We start from the raw sequence: 19,297 nt of genomic DNA, 5'->3' as shown, positions 1-19,297 counted from the left end.
CAATCATCATTATGAGCGTATATAAGGCAGCACCTTCAGGACTCTGCATCCAGATGCAATTTTTCAGGCATCCCTCTTCCTCCTCCCCATCTCCTCGTTCACTGCTCTCTTTTTCCTCCATGCAGTTCTGTTGCGGGGGGGTTGAACTTGGGGCTGGAGCCCCGGCCTCAGGTTCACTCTCTCTGAAGGTTCAGAGCTCCCTTCGAGGACATCTATAATCATTAAGACATCTAAAAATGCAAAACAAGTGGAACTCAAATACTGGTTAACTGTTTGTGTAACAACTTGACAGACTCAAACATCTACTAGTAGTAGAACTAGCTTGTACAACTGCTGTATACCAGGCTAATTGTAGGAATATAAGCACTATGTATCAGCTAATTGGATCCAATTTAAAAACATTAACAATTATGTTTACTAAAACCTTTTTAAAAACTTTTTGGGTTGTGCAACGATATACTGAGATAAAGATCTTTGCATTTAAAGCGAGCCATAGAGCTTATAGGCATTGAAAGCACTATTGAGCATAATAATGTCCTCAGTTTGGCATGTAACATAAGATGAGTACTCCTATCATTTCTGCATCTCCCATTGTATTATGCCGTGAACAGGTTCTGTGTATACAATTAAGATGAGTTTTTGTGCAAGATGTGTGTTTGTGCAGGGTATGCATGTGTGTGTAAGAGAGAGAGAACCTTGAAGCTAGACTGTGTATTGTAGAGAGGATATTTTTCTGACAGAAACAGGCATGACAGCCTGGGGGACGGCATCTCAAGTCCAGGGCCAAATCTCATGAATACCAAATTAGCCATATTCCACCGAACTATTGTAAAAGCCTGGCAGATGTTCCTCCATCACACACACACACATGTACCCACTCACTAACTTACACACTACTAAGTCACATACAAACCTATAAAAACACAAACTATTATTTTCATATATTGTTTTACTTTATAGGCTTTGCTCCCTTTATACAAATGAAGACGGCCTAAATGTTCCTAAAGGGAATTTTTTCAAGAGGGGAGTGGACATTAATATTTGTGTAACTCTTAAAACTTTTGGCTGTGGCTGTATGTGGTACATTATTATTGGAAAGTGCAAGAGTTTAGAGACAACTGCAGCCCAACCACGAAGCAGAAGACCACGGAGAGCCATCGAGCGAGGTCAACGACTGTGTGGCGAGAGCTTCAGTGCCGGTTCCATGAAACTCCTTAAGTGAGGGTTTCCCTGGGGGAGAAAAAATCCCTGAGGGAAGGGATTTCTTTAAGAGCGTTGCAACAAAGGTCTTAACTGTCACTCTTACCTAAATGTTTGTACTAAGTATTTTACGGTATAGTTACAAAATCTTACAGCGTAAACAAATCAACGCGCGCAGCTCAACAGACGGGAGATTTGTGTAAAATAAAACGTCACAAATAACAGACTGTGAAGTACCGCATGTATTAAACCTCATAGTAATTCAAACTTGAAGCACGTTGGATTGATGATCAAACTGCTATTCTCCTAATACAGTAAATGCACTGTAAAAAATTAGCTGTAATTATGCAGCCAGTTGCCAGTAACTTACTATAAAAGATAAAAACTGAAAATGTTTCATGTTCATTTAACTTTGAACAAACTGTTGCCAGTAAATAACAGAAATGTAAAATCTACAGTAAGTTACTGGCAGCTAGTTGCCAGTAATACCCAGTAATACTGTAATTTCTACAGAAATTCTTAACAGTGTGTGCATCACTTTTCTCTAAGGGATTATTTTGATCGTTAGAAATGCGTGTTGGTGTCGGAGCCGATGGTGTAGTGGATGGTGCTCCGACACATGGTGCAGATGCACTTTTGGCGACCCGAGTTCGAATACCGGCTCGAGGTCCTTTGCCAATCCCATACCCATCTCTTTACCCTATACTTTCCTGTCATCTCCTTAATTTACTTTCTATCCAATAAAGGCAAAAATGGCCCAAAATAATAATAAAAAAATTCATGATCAGTCAAATGTCCAAGTCTGGGTCTGGTGGATGCCTGGGAAATGTTACCTGCCTGACTGCAGTGTGTCAGCTGTGTGCTCGGCTGGCACAAATATTCTGAAGAGGATATTTGTCCCGGTCCCTAGATCCTTATTGGCACTAGACCTTATTGGCACTCCTTTACTCACTCACTCACTCACTCAATTATTGCCTTATTGTACTCACTCACTCCCTTATTGGACTCACGGCCTCCCTTATGGCATTCAGTCCCCTATGGTACCCCCTCACTTACTCCCTTATTGTACTTACTGTACAGTACTCACTTAGTCACTCCCTTATGGTATGTACTCACTCCCTTATTGCATTTAATTACTCAATCCTTTGTTGCACTTACTTATGACTTTTTTCCATTGCATAGTACCCCACGGGTCGTGTCAACTCACCTTACTTTGGCTTGGTTAGCTTTTCCATTAAGTTTAGTGCTAATTCAGAGTGGGAGGGATTATATGCGTGTCGTTGTTTTTGCGCTGCCTACTGCTGTGACATCATACAAATTCATTTATTTGTCAGTCCCCCACAAAATTTAAATTGACTACCACAAAAAGATGTTTGCACAATGCGCTTATCACTATACCTCGGTTTCACATGACAGTTTCTGTACAAACACCTGTGGCATCAGCTGATGTGCCGACACAAACTGCAAGGAAAACACTGGTATGGTGTTCCTGATCCTCAGCCTGTGGGTGTTTTCACCGCTAAAAGGGAGTTTGGGAACTTACAACAAAGCACAGATGACAACAGGTTAGCTGGAGACACCGCAAGCCCGAAGGTAAAGCTAGTGACGAAGGTTTAGCAATGACGCTAGTATTCTCTCAGACCAATCAGTGATCTACAGTGTTTTAGTATCAGCTCAGCTCGCTTGTAACTTTTTTGTGACTATAAATAGTATTGGGTACTACATACTGTATACCCAGTGAAAAGGCTCAAAAGTGAGTTGACGCAACCCAACCAGTGAGGTACTACGCAATGGAAGCGCGCCATTACACACTCCCTTATTGCATTCACTTACTCACTCCCTTATGGCATTAACTCACTCACTCACTCCTTTGTTGCACTCACTTACTCACTCCTTTATTGTCCTTACTCACTTACTAGTCTCAGGGCCAGACGTAACGCTCACAGAATGTTGGCGAAACGTCTGATGTGTTTTGTACACCTAACTGTAAACCCTGTGGGAATGTGGAAGTCATCTTCTGATTTGTTGAAATTAAACAGATTTCCAGGAGACGCAAGTGTCGCGAATTTTTGGTCCCTTGGGAAACAAAGCTCTGTTGTTCGATCAAGGAAGAGCTACAGTTGTTTAAGTTGGTAATAATGAGCATTTATCGTGATCAGCTGAACGCTGCATACATTTCCTACCGCTTTACTTGGGGTTTTGTTAGGAGATAGAGAGTGATGAGCCATAGACCCTTTTAAAGCCCACGTGATCAAATAGCCTGCGCGCGCATTTCGGCAACAAAAGTGGTGTTGTTCCCCAGTGGTTCTAACGTGTTAGCAACTCAGAAAGTTTATTAAAACAGTTTCCCAGCATCAAAATGTCTGGTTGTTGCACTAATATAATATACTAATATACGTATATATGTATGTGGCCACTTTATATTTGGCCATCTGCTAACTTTATCTATCCACTCCACTATAGTACACGGATTTGGTAGTTGTGTTGAAAAAGTTGATAAGTCAACTTTTTAAAATAACTTTCTCTGCCTGTGTTATTTCACTGCTGATTCTCGCCATACTTCTGTTGCCAAACTACACATCCATACATTGCCATGTCATCATTGTGTACCAACAGTAAAAGGGTTTATTGTTAGGCACTTTTGCAATGTTCGCTAAAAAGTGCTTCAATTCAATTCAATACAATTTTATGTATATAGCGCTTTTCACAATTGGTAATTGTTTCAAAGCAGCTTTACAATAATAGAAGCAGGGAAAAACAGAGTAAAATCGACAGATAGCATAAAATAATACAGATAGCATAAGCAGCTAAATTTGCTGCGGCTATGAATCAACATTATAAGCGAGCGTATTACTAATGTAACGTATAGAAGAACTTAAAAAATACAGCTAAGTAGCACCATAAAACAAAAATAATAACATGATAACATAATAATAAACATGTTTTGACAAAAATATAAAAAAATGGATTTATCTCATTTTGCAACGAAACTCTTCATATATTAAACGGGTTCTGCCGGTGGTCGTTGGTCAGGCATCAGCTGGGCATCACGTTGAAGGACGGCTAGTAAATCAGGGATGTTCCGACCTTCACATTTACCGGAACTGGGTCTGGAGAGAAACAAAATCCTATTAGCGTAGGTGCCGTTCACATGTTATTCAAGTGTCACACAGTGATGTGGTTTAAGTCAGCTCGGTTCCAGACAGGCTAACTATTGCGGCATAAGTATATTACCCATAGTTGAGGATTTAGCAAATTTGTGGGCCCAGGGCGAATCTATGTATGAGGCCCCCCATCTGATCTTTAAAACAGTACCAGAAACTCACTACTTGTTCCGTCTCTCGACTTGTTGCACGCCGGTCTGTAATTTAGAAAGAGACTTCCAAGACCCGAAACGTGACGCTAGACGAAACAAACTGTGATTGGTTGTTTGACATGTTGGTGGCCAAAGAAAGCAGCGAAAAACACCAGACCTTCAGTATTGAAGGTCTGGCTACGCGAGACTACTCACTTACTCACTCCTTTATTGTACTTAGTCACTCACTCACTCACTCGCTCCCTTTTGGCCCCACTCCCATTTTGCACTCACTCACTGCACTCCCTTATGGCACTCACTTGCTTACTCACTCACTCACTCACTTACTCACCCCTTTTTTGCACTCACTCACTCAATTATTTATTTAGTCATTCACTCACCCAGTGAAAATAATACTACTTTACATCTTTCCTTTTTGCTGAGTAATTTGAAAGCGATATTTTCCCAGGAGTTTGAAAACATAACTAATTAAATGTAACTGCAGAAGTAGATATGCAATTATACCAATTAGAGGCAAGTTAAAGTAAATAATATACTGTATGTATGATTCGAGGCTGATGAAAATCCCAACAACCACAAAAATAACTGTGCCCAGGGCCCATCTCAAACCATTTCAGAACCTTTCAGAGTGTTTGTGTACTAGAGCGTAGCCCTCCACATGACTTCAGTAAAGATGGTGGAGATTAAAGTTAAAAAAGAGAGCGGGGTGTCTTCTACAATCAAAGCAGCACACTGAAGAACAGTAGGAGAAAAACACAGGGAGCTTTTCTTTATCTTCAAAGAGATAATCAATCTCTGCCAGCAATTCTGCAACTGAAACCCATTTTCAAACACACACACACACACACACACACACACAAAATCATTAAGCACTTGAGTGTGGCTATGTATGTATTAACACAAACATGTTTGTTTTATTATATTAGTGCGGACATTGATCTCATAGTCATCTATTGATACCAGACTAACGAAAAACCCAACCATAAACCATTTACATAAAATAAATGTCTGTTTTTGGGCTGAAATAGGGAGGTGTTTTAAAAAATAGCTGGATCTTTGTGTTTGCAGACTGCAGGTTTGTGTCTTTTGTTAAACTGAGTACTATATAACCACTTGAGCTCAATTGTTCCCGCGGCACTGACAGAAGACCAGCATTAATCATCTATTGAACACTTAAGTGGGTTTTAAAGCATCTTTGGGAAAACAGCATACCCTGAGGGTCTTCAATCTGCTTTTAAACTCTGTACTGTAAGTCACGTATTCTTAGTCTAGTGTTGCCAGACATTTTAGAGCCTGCACAACATCTGGTGCACTTGCCGCATGGATGTCTAATTTTATAGTTCTATCAAAACTTTTAATATCTTTTAACGTTTTTATACGAGGTACTTTGCAATCCTTGTCACATACAGCGATGAATTCTTCAGAACACACTTTTCAAGTTCGCCTTTTTTAAAAAAAAAAAACAAATCTATAAAACCACAATAGCATTCTGCCATTTAACAAAGTGAAAACCCATTCAGCCAGCAGTCTCTGTGGAAGGTTGTAAAGACAGCACAGAAAATTTTAAGTTAGTTAGTCAAAACGTGTAACTTGTCAACACATCTTCGTTTTGTTTTATAAATGATACAAAGCCTCTCCCAGAAATTGCATAAAGCAAGCCAATTAGATTGGAGTCTAATGCTGTGTGCACACCGCAAGTGACTTTGTCACTGTGTTTCACCCGTCTCTTTTAATATGGTCACCAGGAGGTTTTCCTAATTCTGGTAACAGTTATAAATAAAAGAGTTACATTCCTCTCTGTAACTGACAAAAGATGGATGGAATCCCAATGGTAGTCGCTCCGGAAAGTCGTTTATCATTTGCATAAAGTTAGGGGGTGTGCACACCAAAGCAGGCGGACACTAACTGCCTGCATTTTTTCAGCTGACTGTCAGCCTTTTTCAGCTGTGATACGTATGCTTTGTTTGTCAGTCGTTGTACCATGCGCCGGTTGGTTGTTGTGATATTTGTCCCGCCCCTCCTCCACTGTGACTGGACGGCCGTGCGAGAACTGACATTAACGAGCTGAGCTTTTCACCCAAAGTTCAGCTGAGCGCTGAAAAAGTGCCAAGTGCCAGCTTTCAGTGTGTAAAAACCCGCCAGCTGCTGGCTTTTTGAAAAACGCCACGCTTCCATTGGAAACAGTTGAAAACATGTGCCGGCCACAAGCGTAAAAGCTTTGGTGTGCACACCCACTTAAACTTTTCTCAACCTTGTCATATAACTGGACACGACTACTTCCTGTCACTTGTGTCGCCAAAAGTCACCAAGTTTCCATTAAAGTGAATGAGATTGTAACACCGCCGTTACTATAAAAAATGTCTTGTTGCACTTAAATTTATGAGGAGTTGCCATAAATTATAAAAAATAAAGTTGAATTAGCTTAAGTTATTTCAAATGTATTTTTATAATTTATAGCAACTTGTGATTAGTCAAGAAAGTTAAAATAAATTGTAAATTCAAGTTGATTAAACTTAAAAATTGCAACAAGGAATTTTTTTACAGTGAAGCAACGGCAGAGTGACACAATCTCACCCACCCAAATAGAAACCTGGCAACCCCGACAACACAGTGACAGTGACCATTGGCAATAAGAACACTAAAAATGGCTGGGCTATTCCCGACCCACAACGGGTAAACACTGAAAAGAACACGTGCTGGGTTAAAAATGGACCCAATGCTGGGTTATTTTAACCCAACTGCTGGGTAATTATACCCCATGGTTGCACAACAACCCAACATTGGGTCATTCCCAACCCAGCACGTGTTCTGTCCAACATTTACCCACCATGGGTCAAAAACAACCCAGCCATTTTAAGGGTAATGTGGGCATGTCCAGCATTGTAGGGTGTGTGCATGCAGCTTATGACTCTTTAAAAAGTTTCGTTTTTGCTTGCATATGCATTATGGTCCATAAAAAGTATGTGGGCAGTCTGTTGCTGTGCCGTCCAAAGATGACACTGAAATCTTAAATGCTACACTAACTGATACTAATGTCACAATAACTCTGACCTAACTCTCAGTACATTCATTATACAACAGCAAACCATTACATTATCACACTAGACACATTATCTGCGTCCTGTGAGGAAACCCGCCGTTATCAGTAATGAGTTTGTGATGCACTGAATTGGCTCAATTAGAAAATGAGTTTATGAAAGGCATAGAGACAAACAGAGGAAACCAAACACTTGATGAGTCCCGTGAATGACTTTTGTCTCACAAAATGAGATATCACAATGATAAATGTTTTCTTTATTCATCTGAGTACACTCCATTGCTATTCTTAAGTGGTTAGATTTTATGTGTGTTTCTGGAACGAATAATCATGTAATTTAAGAAATGGGTTTATTTTTAACTTTATATTTTAAGGTATTAAAAAAAATGATAAACACACACACACACAAGAATATTTAGTTCTTATAAGACATTTATAAGTAATCCAGAAGATTTAAATTGGATAGGAACAGGGACTGGCACACTTACGCCCTAACTATACAGTATGTCAGATAAAACACACTTCTAGGGACAAATCCATCCCCAAAGTGTGAATAAGTATATAAAGACACAAATACCTGTATATTGCACATCACCAGTTCAGTCTTTGAGATTCTGCACAGGCTCTGACAGAGAGAGAGAGAGAGAGAGAGCATACTTGTCAGTCCGTTTAGCTCCAAACAGAACACTTGACCCATGAGTTATGATGTCTGACACAGCCGCTGGGACTGGACATCTGTCTTATTCAACAACAACATATTTCCTGATGTGATTCTACAGTAAATAAGCTGACATATTGACACCGTCCCTCCTGTCACTCTACTGACAGTGTTTGGGTACAAATATTTTAAAAATAAAGGCGCTACAAAAGGTCCTTCACAGCAATGCCATAGATAAAAACATATTACTACACTAAACAGTTTCTTTTCTTTCTTTATACAGACTAAGATTACCAAATAAAAGCTGAATGTCTCAGATCCAATACAGTATGTTCATACACTCAAAACACACAGTGTGATGAAGTCAGGAAAGATTTAACCCTGATAGAGAAATTGGGAGGACACATTATATTGGCAAACATAATGACATGACATGACATAACAGACAGCCACCAGAAGGAACATTAATGTTTTACATGATTGTTTTGGGTTTCAGTTTTAAGGAATAGTGACAATCAAAGTGTCAGTGCACAATTTATGCAAATTTAGTTAGTCTTTGTTCATAACATATGAAAACTGTAGGCTGTGTGCATATTCACATGAAATTGAGATAATGATATTAACCATATGCTCTTATTACACATACAGTGAGGAAAATGAGTATTTGAACATCCTGCTATTTTGCAAGTTCTCCCACTTAGAAACCATGGAGGGGTCCGAAACTGTCATCGTAGGTGCATGTACACTGTGAGAGACATAATCTAAAAAAAATAATCCAGAAATCACAATATATGATTTTTAAACTATTTATTTGTATGATACAGCTGCAAATAAGTATTTGAACACCTGTCTATCAGCTAGAATTCTGACCCTCAAACACCTGTTAGTCTGCCTTTAAAATGTCCACCTTCACTCCATTTATTATCCTAAATTAGATGCACCTGTTTGAGGTCGTAAGCTGCATAAAGACACCTGTCCACCCCATACAATCAGTAAGAATCCAACTTCTAACATGGCCAAGACCAAAGAGCTGTCCAAAGACACTAGAGACAAAAATTGTACACCTCCACAGGGCTGGAAAGGGCTACGGGGGAAATTGCCAAGCAGCTTGGTGTTGGAACAATCATTCGAAAATGGAAGAAGCTAAACATGACTGTCAATCTCCCTCGGACTGGGGCTCCATGCAAGATCTCACCTCGTGGGGTCTCAATGATCATAAGAAAGGTGAGAAATCAGCCCAGAACTACACGGGAGGAGCTGGTCAATGACCTGAAAAGAGCTGGGACCACCGTTTCCAAGATTACTGTTAGTAATACACCAAGACGTCATGGTTTGAAATCATGCATGGCACGGAAGGTTCCCCTGCTTAAACCAGCACATGTCCAGACCCGACTTAAGTTTGCCAATGACAATTTGGATGATCCAGAGTAGTCATGGGAGAAAGTCATGTAGTCAGATGAGACCAAAATAGAACTTTTTGGTCATAATTCCACTAAACGTGTTTGGAGGAAGAAGAATGATAAGTACCATCCCAAGAACACAATCCCTACTGTAAAGCATGGGGGTGGTAGCATCATGCTTTGGGGGTGTTTTTCTGCACATGGGACAGGGCGACTGCACTGTATTAAGAAGAGGATGACCGGGCCCATGTATTGCGGGATTTTGGGGAAAAACCTCCTTCCCTCAGTTAGAGCATTGAAGATGGGTTGAGGCTGGGTCTTCCAAAATGACTAGAAGCACACAGCCAGGATAACCAAGGAGTGGCTCTGTAAGAAGCATATCAAGGTTCTGGCGTGGCCTCCATGTTTCTCTAGCCTGGTAATACCATCCTCTGCTATTTTGCTTCGCTTCATAGACAGAGTCTGGCTGGGCATAATTGACAATCGTTTTCCTTCTCGTGGGAGGGGCTTGTCTGAAGTTTAAAATCATTGGTCTAAACGTAAGCCAATCATACATAACATTTAGATATGATGTGCGTTATGCGCCGGATCAGCCGCATCGAATCTCTGCTGTAAAATACACGTATGATGTGAAAACAAACCCCATCGAGCGAAATACCAGAGTTAACATGGCTATGAACGACTTTTGCAGATTATTTAAAGTAAATTGGGCCAGAGCTAGTTGAACACTATCCTTACGGTGGCTTTCCACTCACGTCTAACGGGAGGAAAGCCCCTCTCTCCTCTCAAACTCTTCCACCAGACAACCATAACCATATGTAAATTAAAACTTCCTACCTTATTTTCTGGTTAATCAGGAATGTCACCAAAGAATGCTTGTCCACGCGTCCTCTACCATTAACTGTGAACAATATAATTCCCTTCCATGATTTCTCGATCGTTGTGGACGTCAAGCTGTGCTGCACACAGTTTCTCGCTGACGATCGGTAAAGTTGATAAATTCAACTTTTCCAAAAACTTGTCGGGAGTAGGGCAACAACATAATCTCCATTCAAATGTTTAACAAACACTTTTCTTGTTCGGGTTTAAGTTGGCAAGTGCCGGTTCTCCACAACAGAGCTTCCTGTGTCTCCATGTCCACAACAAACTACAACCGTGATTCGGCGTTTAGCGTCTACGTCACGGCTCTCAGCCCGCCCTCTGTTCGTTGATTGGACGGTCGTGTTGAGACCGGTGGAAAACGGTTTGAATGGGAGGTATCTCAGACTGAGTACAGAAGCGTAATGAAATTTAGCGGAAGTACGAAGTCTGACGTAGTCAGGCTAATGTTTCTCAGCGACAGGCCAGAAACCTGACGGATCTAGAGAAGATCTGGTTAAAGGAGTGGGCCAAAATCCCTCCCGCAGTGTGTGCAAACCTGGTGAAAAACTCCAGAAAACGTTTGACCTCTGTAATTGCAAACAAAGGCTGTTGTACCAAATACCATTGTTTTTTTCAGGTGTTCAAATACTTATTTGCAGCTGTATCATACAAATAAATAATTAAAAAATCATACATTGTGATTCCTGGATTTTTTTTAGATTGTGTCTCTCACAGTTAACATGCACCTACCATGACAATTTCAGACCCCTCCATGATTTCTAAGTGGGAGAACTTGCAAAATAACAGGGTGTTCAAATACTTATTTTCCTCACTGTATGTTCATCAAATACGTCAGCTTCAAATCCTTTTAATCCTGGCCTCAGGCCATTCAGAAATACAAATTTGTTTGCAAAATCCGCTAAATAACAACTCCTCTAAGTGCACAGAGAAAGGATTAGATAAACGACAGCGCCCGTACATCACAGTGCATGAGTTTTTTTACTAGGTTAAAGCAGAACAAGGATTAAGTAAATTAGGCTACTAAATGCTTAAAATTAAGCTTCTAACATCATATTCTCTACATGCAAATTGGTGGGCATGGATTAAGTCTAAGTGGGCCTGAATCTATGGGTGTCCCGAAATCAAAGCATTTGTCCCGAATCCAGACCTGGGTTTCCTGAAACCTTCTTAACGCTACGTCGTTCTTATGTTACACTGTACCTCATCTTAGGTATATGTGCTTTCAGTTCATTTCCTGACAGTTTCGTTACATAAGGATAGTAGAGACTGACAAGATGACGCCGAATTACATACAATATAATTACCTAACTAAATCTGAGAGAATGCAAACACATTACAATATTTTTTCCTCCCCGACTGACAGGGCGCAGATACATCTTGGTAGCCTGACATGATGTCAGGCTAGCGATTTTGCGAGCCCTGCATAGGTTTGTTTTGTGGAAAGACTTTAAAGTCAATTTCGTTTTGTATGAATTCTATCTTAATTTTAATCAAGATTTAATCAAACAATTGCCTCGATTTAATAAATAAAAAGAAAACCAAGAACGTCTGGTGTGGATTGAAGTGAACCCACCATATATTTCTTTCTGCTTTTAATGCATTTATTTAATTAATGTCTCAATTAGACAGTATACGCTTATAGAAAGTTATGATAGGCTATTTGTGGCTTAAAAGCAATAGGCTATATTGTATAAAGTGGTAGCAATAAACATGGCGTGACTTAAAGTGCTGAATTACAGAGCATATAAAACAACATCATTGTGATCAGACCAGATCTTTTTACCCCGCTGTCATATTTGTTGTGTGTTTATAGGAAAGCGCGCAGCACATATTTATTACATGGTGTTATTCAAAATACGTTTTCCACTTGTTTGCAAGCTGAAAGCTGCTCGGGAGCTGTTTGCCAGTAACTTACTGTAGATTTAAATGTAGCTTACTGGCACCAGTTTTTTCAAAGTTAAATGAACATTAAACATTAACAAGTCTTTATCTTTACAGAATAAAACCCTAAAAGCCTCATGCAAAGCATTCTGGGAACCAAAATCTGAAGGAATAATGAAAAGGGTTGCTTTGCATGAGGCTTTTATTATTCTGTAAAGAATAATATTCTGATCAATTATTATTTATTATTATTATTCTGATCAATTTTTTGTTAATGTTTACTGTTCATTTAACTTTGAACAAACTGTTGCCAGTGAATAACATCAATTTAAATCTACGGTAAGTTACTGGCAACCAGCTGCATAACTACAGCAATTTTTTATAGCGTACTGAACCTAAACATAAGAGTTTGATAAAAATGCTCATTTACAAGAAAACATTTGATATGCACTTGAGGCGTTAGCATCTGAGCTCTTCAATAGTCTTTACACTTCAAGCGCAACTCTTAATAAACAAAACATCACAGCCTAATGTACTTTTCTCATTATCAGTCATTGCTGCAGAGCAAACTCACACTTATGAAGTCAAATCATTTATTGAATTGTACACTCTCAGAAAAAAGGTACAAAAGCACATTTTAAAAAACGTCCTAGTACTTCTTAGGTACCATCGAGTACCTAATATCTATCTTTTAGGTACAAAAGTGTACTCTTTGAAAAGGTACTGGCCAGTGACAACTTTTGTGCCTTTATGTACCTATTTTAATGTATAAGTATAACAGGGGCTATCTGACACTCCAGTGCATATATTTTTTAGAGGTTTACTTTGCCAGCTTCTGTTAACTACAAAAGTTTCACGATAATTGCCGTTCATTTCTATGCCATTGTCCCAAAAGGGGCATGTTGTCACAGTAAAAACCTGAAGTAAAAACAGAAAATGGGAGATTGAGACATAGAATTTGATAGAATTAAGCACATTCAGTTTCTTTAACAGCGTGATAAAGAGATGTCCTGGACTTACGGCTCCGTGTTTGCTTGGATGGGTAATTGTCTGGTTTTAATGTGATCAGTGTGTTAGATAGTGGGATAGGATGCAAAAAAGCAATGCACTCATCCAGAAAGCTTTCCATCAAAGCCAAACAATAAAACCACAACACACAACAAGACCATTATTAGAGAATGGACCTAATGGAATACAAAATAATGCATTTACTTTTTATACACATATACGTACATTAATAAACATATGAGATGCAACACAATCAAAATTCATTCACAGCTCGTACAGTATAGACGCATTAAATGAGGTCAAATAAACAAACGATGATGCATGATGGGTTTTTCCAGGGTTGAAATGTTTTATGTTTAGATTTTGAAGTGTGCATTCGATGGGCACCCCGGGGGAGGAGTCATCTAATGAAAAAAAAGGAGAGGGGTTGTCATATTTAAAAATGTCGGAAAGCGGTGGTTAAATTGCACTTGTTTTACAGCATGCCAGCTAACATAATGTCACATGGTAGGTACTTCATCTAATTTTAGTATGTGCTGTCCCAGTATGAGATTTCTGATGCAGTGTTACTGTATATAGATTAGGGTTGTGACAATTAATCGGACAAATGAGTGTTTTCTCAATCGGAGCCTTACGATTCAGAATCAATTTTAGACAGGTCTTTTTAATGGGAACGCGATGCATCGATGCACATCCCTAATATAGATCATCTGATTTAAAGCAACACTATGTAGTTTTTTTACCTTTAAATAATGTCTCTAAAATTATTTCAGTGATAAAACAACTTTAACTGGACAAATTGTACTGTTGCTGCAACCTGAGCAGCCTCCTAGCTGCTACAATCACACTTTGAAAGTGGTGGTGGAGGGTAGGAAACACAGCCCCGCCCCTCCCCCTGCCTGCAGAAGAGTGTCTGATACCAGGCACTGTTGCGCTTTTCAACCACATGGGGGAGCTGTAAGTCATTTTTACATGGAAACTACATAGTGTTGCTTTAAAACATGATCAGGGTGCATAATAATATGACACTGTCATATTGGCAGAAAACATAAATATTTATATATCTTATGGACAAAACCCCACAAATAAGGGCTTAAAAATCCACCATCATCATTTTCCATTATTAGGCAATAATCACATATAATTAGACCTTTAAATATTAATGATATTCATTAACTACATATGATAAATAGCTTCTTCCAGAGGTAGCTATATGGGTTCATGTTGAGCTCATAAGGCAAATTTAAATGAACACCTTATAAATTAGACATTGTTTTCTAACTGCTTGTTTGACCCATTAGGGAAAAAAATATTTGTCTGGATGAAGCTCATTACTAAGTTTTACTCAGGGCTTCAAAGTGAATTGGTTATTTTTTCCCTAGAGTAATGTGTATTTAAATAAGGCCTGCAGGATGGCACAAGTCTATTCCCCTTAGAAACAGCATTGTGCGTCAAACAGCTCAAGTATGACTTTAAAATCCACTGAGAAGTTCCTGACAATCCCATTAGTTTGATCCACTAATCAGTTTTCTGCCTTGCATTTATTTTTTGTGTTAATAATAATGTATTCATAAAAAAATCAACTACGGGGTCAAACAGGTTTGGGAGATTTCTGTTAATAGCCACTATAATAAAGGCCCCAATCTGATCATTTAACATGAAGCACCTTTATGGATGGTTTCAGGACACTCTAAAATGGTTTATTGGATTAATTTTTTACCCATTTTGGGTAAATATTGGACAAAACACATGCTGGATTAAAACTGACCCAATGCAGGGTTGTTTTATCCCAACTGTTGGGTTATTATAACCCAAGTTTGCATAACAACAACCCAACATTGGGTCGTTTTTAACCCAGCATGAGTTCTTTTAAATATTTAACCAACATGGGTAAAAAATAACCCAGACATTTTTAGAGTGCAGTAACAATATAAACAAACAGTGTCGAGGGAACAAACGTAACTTCCGGTAAACTCTGCAAAGAATCAATAACCGCACAGTCCTATTAGAATAGCTTATTTCTGATAACAAGCTAAATAAGTTCAAATCATAGCTAACGCGTAGCAAAAACTACACTGATCTAATGTAAATTGTGTACTATATAATGATGTTAAAGGAAAACAACACCGTTTTTCAATATTTTACTATGTTTATACCTCAACTTAGGTGAATTAATACATACCGATCTTTTTTCAATGCGTGCACTTTTAATCTTGTACAGCGCTTCTTGAATGTGTTAGCATTTAGCCTAGCCCCATTCATTCCTTAGGATCCAAACAAATGTTTTATTTTGTGGCACTATACTTACTCGTGTAACTACTCGTGTAACAGTCTTTAAATAGGGAAAACATGGAAGTGTTTGGTGGCTTCTGGGTTCATCCCTGTTTGGATCCTAAGGAATGAATGGGGCTAGGCTAAATGCTAACACATTCATGAGGCGCTGTACAAAGATTAAAAGTGCACGCATTGAAAAAGATAGGTATGTATTAATTTGTCTAAGTTGAGGTAAGAACACAGTAAAATATTAAAAAACTGTGCTGTTTTCCTTTAAATACAGATCAGCTGCCAAACCTCCCTTGACTTAGCGGTGATCCACGATTGCCATCTCCCCATGTCTTTAGGAAACCAAAAAAAAAGTGTTTTTGATGAGGTATTTGTTCCAGAGTTCAGTTTAGCCACGAGTGTAGGGTCCATGCCTTCGCCCCCACCCCCCTCCAGAATTTATGAGGAATAATGTATTTTAAAAAATGTCATTGCATGCCCCCATTTTTGAGAAGCACTGCACTAGCCCAATGCAATTTTTTGTTTCAGTGGACTTTTAATGGGGGGGTTTGAGGTCTGAAAGTTACAGTGTTTTCATTGTACGTGTCTTTTCATCTGAGAAGATTAAAAAAGCTTTGATATGAGCCCTTTAAATCCTTTCACAGCCTTTCAATTGGATTAGCGTCTGGGTCCTTCCAGGTCAAGCACATTAGTGGTTTCAAACCACTTTTCCTCCAAAATTTTTTGAGTGTTTTCTCCAAAGTTTGTTGTTCCAACATTTAATCCCTGAGCTCCAATAACACATTCTGCACTGAGAATCAGACTCGAGTCTTCATTTGAACCATGTATGAGGCCTTTGGGCAAACTAAATACTTAAAGAGCCTTCTGTTCATGCTGGATTTCTAAAGTGAGCTTATAGTGTTGCTTTAGAAACACGTCTTGAAGGATTTTGTGTACATTTTTTTTCATGTGTAATCAATGTCTAATGTGTTACATTGCAACTGTGCCCTGATGTAATGAACTGTATTACTGTTTAACCAAATGGCTCATACAATTAACCCCTTAGGTCATCATTAGGTCAGATTCTTGTAGGTTCTCTTTGGGTGTCATGGTCACTTCAGAGATCAAACTATCATGGGTTCCCAATTGTAAAACTTATAATAAAATTCACTATTACCTTTAAAATGGTAGGTTTAATGTTGCATGATATTACAGTATATAATTGATACGACACATAGAATCTATTGCATAGTAAAACTGACTCAATGAACTTGTTATGCATGGATGAATATCTTGATCCTAAACTCAACATGTATGTTTCCTCTTTCAGGGTGAATGCTCTCAGAGGTGCTACAACATCTTTGTGCTAGAAACAGTGTGCGTCGGCTGGTTTTCCTTGGAATTCCTGCTTCGTTTCATCCAGACGCAAAGCAAGTGCTCGTTTCTGCGCACACCCCTCAACATCATTGACGTAGTGGCCATCCTGCCCTACTACATCACTCTGATCGTGGACTCGCTGTCTGTTGGCGACCGGCCCACGGGCTCAGGTAACAACTATTTGGAGAAGGTCGGATTGGTTCTGCGAGTTCTTCGAGCATTGCGGATCTTCTACGTGATGCGTTTAGCGCGCCACTCTCTGGGGCTGCAGACCCTGGGGTTGACGGTACGCCGCTGTATCCGAGAGTTCGGACTACTACTGCTTTTCCTGTGCGTCGCCATGGCGTTGTTCTCTCCGTTGGTCTTTCTGGCCGAGAGCGAGTTGGGCGCCAAGCAGGAGTTCACCAGCATCCCCGGGAGCTACTGGTGGGCTGTCATCTCCATGACGACGGTTGGATACGGGGACATGGTTCCACGCAGTATTCCGGGTCAGGTGGTGGCGCTCAGTAGCATCCTGAGTGGAATTCTGCTCATGGCGTTCCCAGTCACGTCTATATTTCACACTTTCTCACGTTCCTACCTGGAACTCAAAGAGGAACAGACTCGGGCCGCAAGGCTCAGGCCCGATTCGCAAGACAGTACCAAATCCCAGAACAGCGAGGATTCACAGGATACGGACAGTTCCATTCATGGCATCGCTGAAGCCACCGTTGCCCACCGTAGATCTGTTGCCTTTGCAAGTCAAGCGGCCCCACAGGTTAGGAGGTCACTAAAGTCTTAGATGACTATGTGCAATAGGTGAGCTGCTATATATAGTATCTGTTTGAAACAGGTGGTTAACAGGTGGGTGGGGTTACAAAGGATAGGATTGTATGCCCGAAGCACAATTATTTAAAGGGACAGTTCACTCAAAATGATTGGTTACTCATCATTATGTCATTAAAAGGACACTCCACTTTTTTTGAAAATGTGCTGGTTTTCCAGCTCCCCTAGAGTTGAACATGTGATTTTTGATGTTTTGGATTCCATTCAGCCGATCTCTCGGTCTGGTGCTAGCACTTTTAGCATAGCTTAGCATAATCCATTAAATCTGATTAGACCATTTGCATCACGCTAAAAATAACCAAAGACTTTCAATATTTTTCCTGTAGTTCCTGCAGCAGCCGAAACACGCCCCCTTAATATCTTTTAATGGCAGGGGACTATTTTCAGGCACTGCGTAATATCATTGCGCCTGCTGCAGCCATGTTACGGCAGCAAAGTCCTTGATTATTACGCCAGAATGAGAGTAGTTCATAGCCATATCTGCCTAGAAAATTGAAATTTTTAATTTTCCGTCTGTCTTACGATGTAGCTACAGAAGAGTTAAGTTTTAAACAGGAAAAATATCAAAATTCTTTGGTTTTTGATTTTTGAGCACAATGCTAATGGTCCAATCAGATTCAATGGATTATGCTAAGCTATGCTATGCTAAAAGTGCTAGCGCCAGACCCGGAGATCAGCTGAATGGATTCCAAAATGGTATAAATCAAATGTTTGACTCTGGGGGAGCTGGAAAGTGGGCATATTTTCGAAAAGATTGGAGTGTCCCTTTAAGATGTTTAAACATGTTTTTAAAGTCACATGATAAAATTCAATTATTCATGCAAATTTTCTTCTCCACAATAGCTTTCAAATCTCATTAGCATACATTTGAATGTATATGGTGTGAAGGCATGTCACATCAGTTGTCATAACCAAAGTTTGAATATATAATACAAAGCCAAGTTATGTAATATGTGAAAGTGCAGTGAGATATGAAAATCCCTGGGGGGGTTTAGTAAAGATTTTGGGTGAACTGTTCCTTTAAGCAAGGACGTTCCTGTAAAAACTGTGAAGAATGCCATTTAATTTTGCATCCACCTTTAAGGTACGATAAGCTTTCCTCTTTGGTGACAGAGGACACAGCGAGTTACACTGTTATGAACTTTGAGTTATGCTCCTATACGGCTGATTCGCAATAACAAATGTTTGTGAAAACACAATTACATCACAGTTTTCTGCGTATAGTTACTTTAGATGCCATAGACTCAGGATCTTGGTTGTAATAAACAAAATGAATGACCCTTTAAAGAAATAAAAGTTTCTTATTTTTTAATTGTCTTGACTGTTAGCTTGCTTTGCAAATGGATGATAAACACTGTGTGTGATAGAAAATGGGTCAGATTGTTCTAGCAACGGTTTATATTGACTCCGCTGAGAATAATGGGCTTATAAATGGAAGGCCAAGACAAACA

The 19,297-nt window shown here is 39.4% G+C and overlaps 1 protein-coding gene across 1 annotated transcript in view; it reads left to right on the top strand.

The window, feature by feature from the left end:
* The window catches only part of kcng2 (potassium voltage-gated channel, subfamily G, member 2), a 31,480-nt gene extending 13,434 nt beyond the window's left edge, over positions 1 to 18,046 (top strand). Inside the window, exon 3 of the mRNA XM_055220424.2 lies at positions 16,975 to 18,046. Within this exon, the coding sequence (XP_055076399.1) occupies positions 16,975 to 17,802 (828 nt within the window). The 3' untranslated portion in view covers positions 17,803 to 18,046. The remainder of the gene's footprint in view (positions 1 to 16,974) is intronic.
* Positions 18,047 to 19,297: the final 1,251 nt, after the last annotated feature.

Source organism: Misgurnus anguillicaudatus, chromosome 20 (assembly GCF_027580225.2).
Source record: "Misgurnus anguillicaudatus chromosome 20, ASM2758022v2, whole genome shotgun sequence".
In the NCBI taxonomy this organism is placed as follows: domain Eukaryota; kingdom Metazoa; phylum Chordata; class Actinopteri; order Cypriniformes; family Cobitidae; genus Misgurnus; species Misgurnus anguillicaudatus.
The sequence above is the reverse complement of the archived record's forward strand: the minus strand, read 5'-3'. Positions and strand labels throughout refer to the sequence as shown.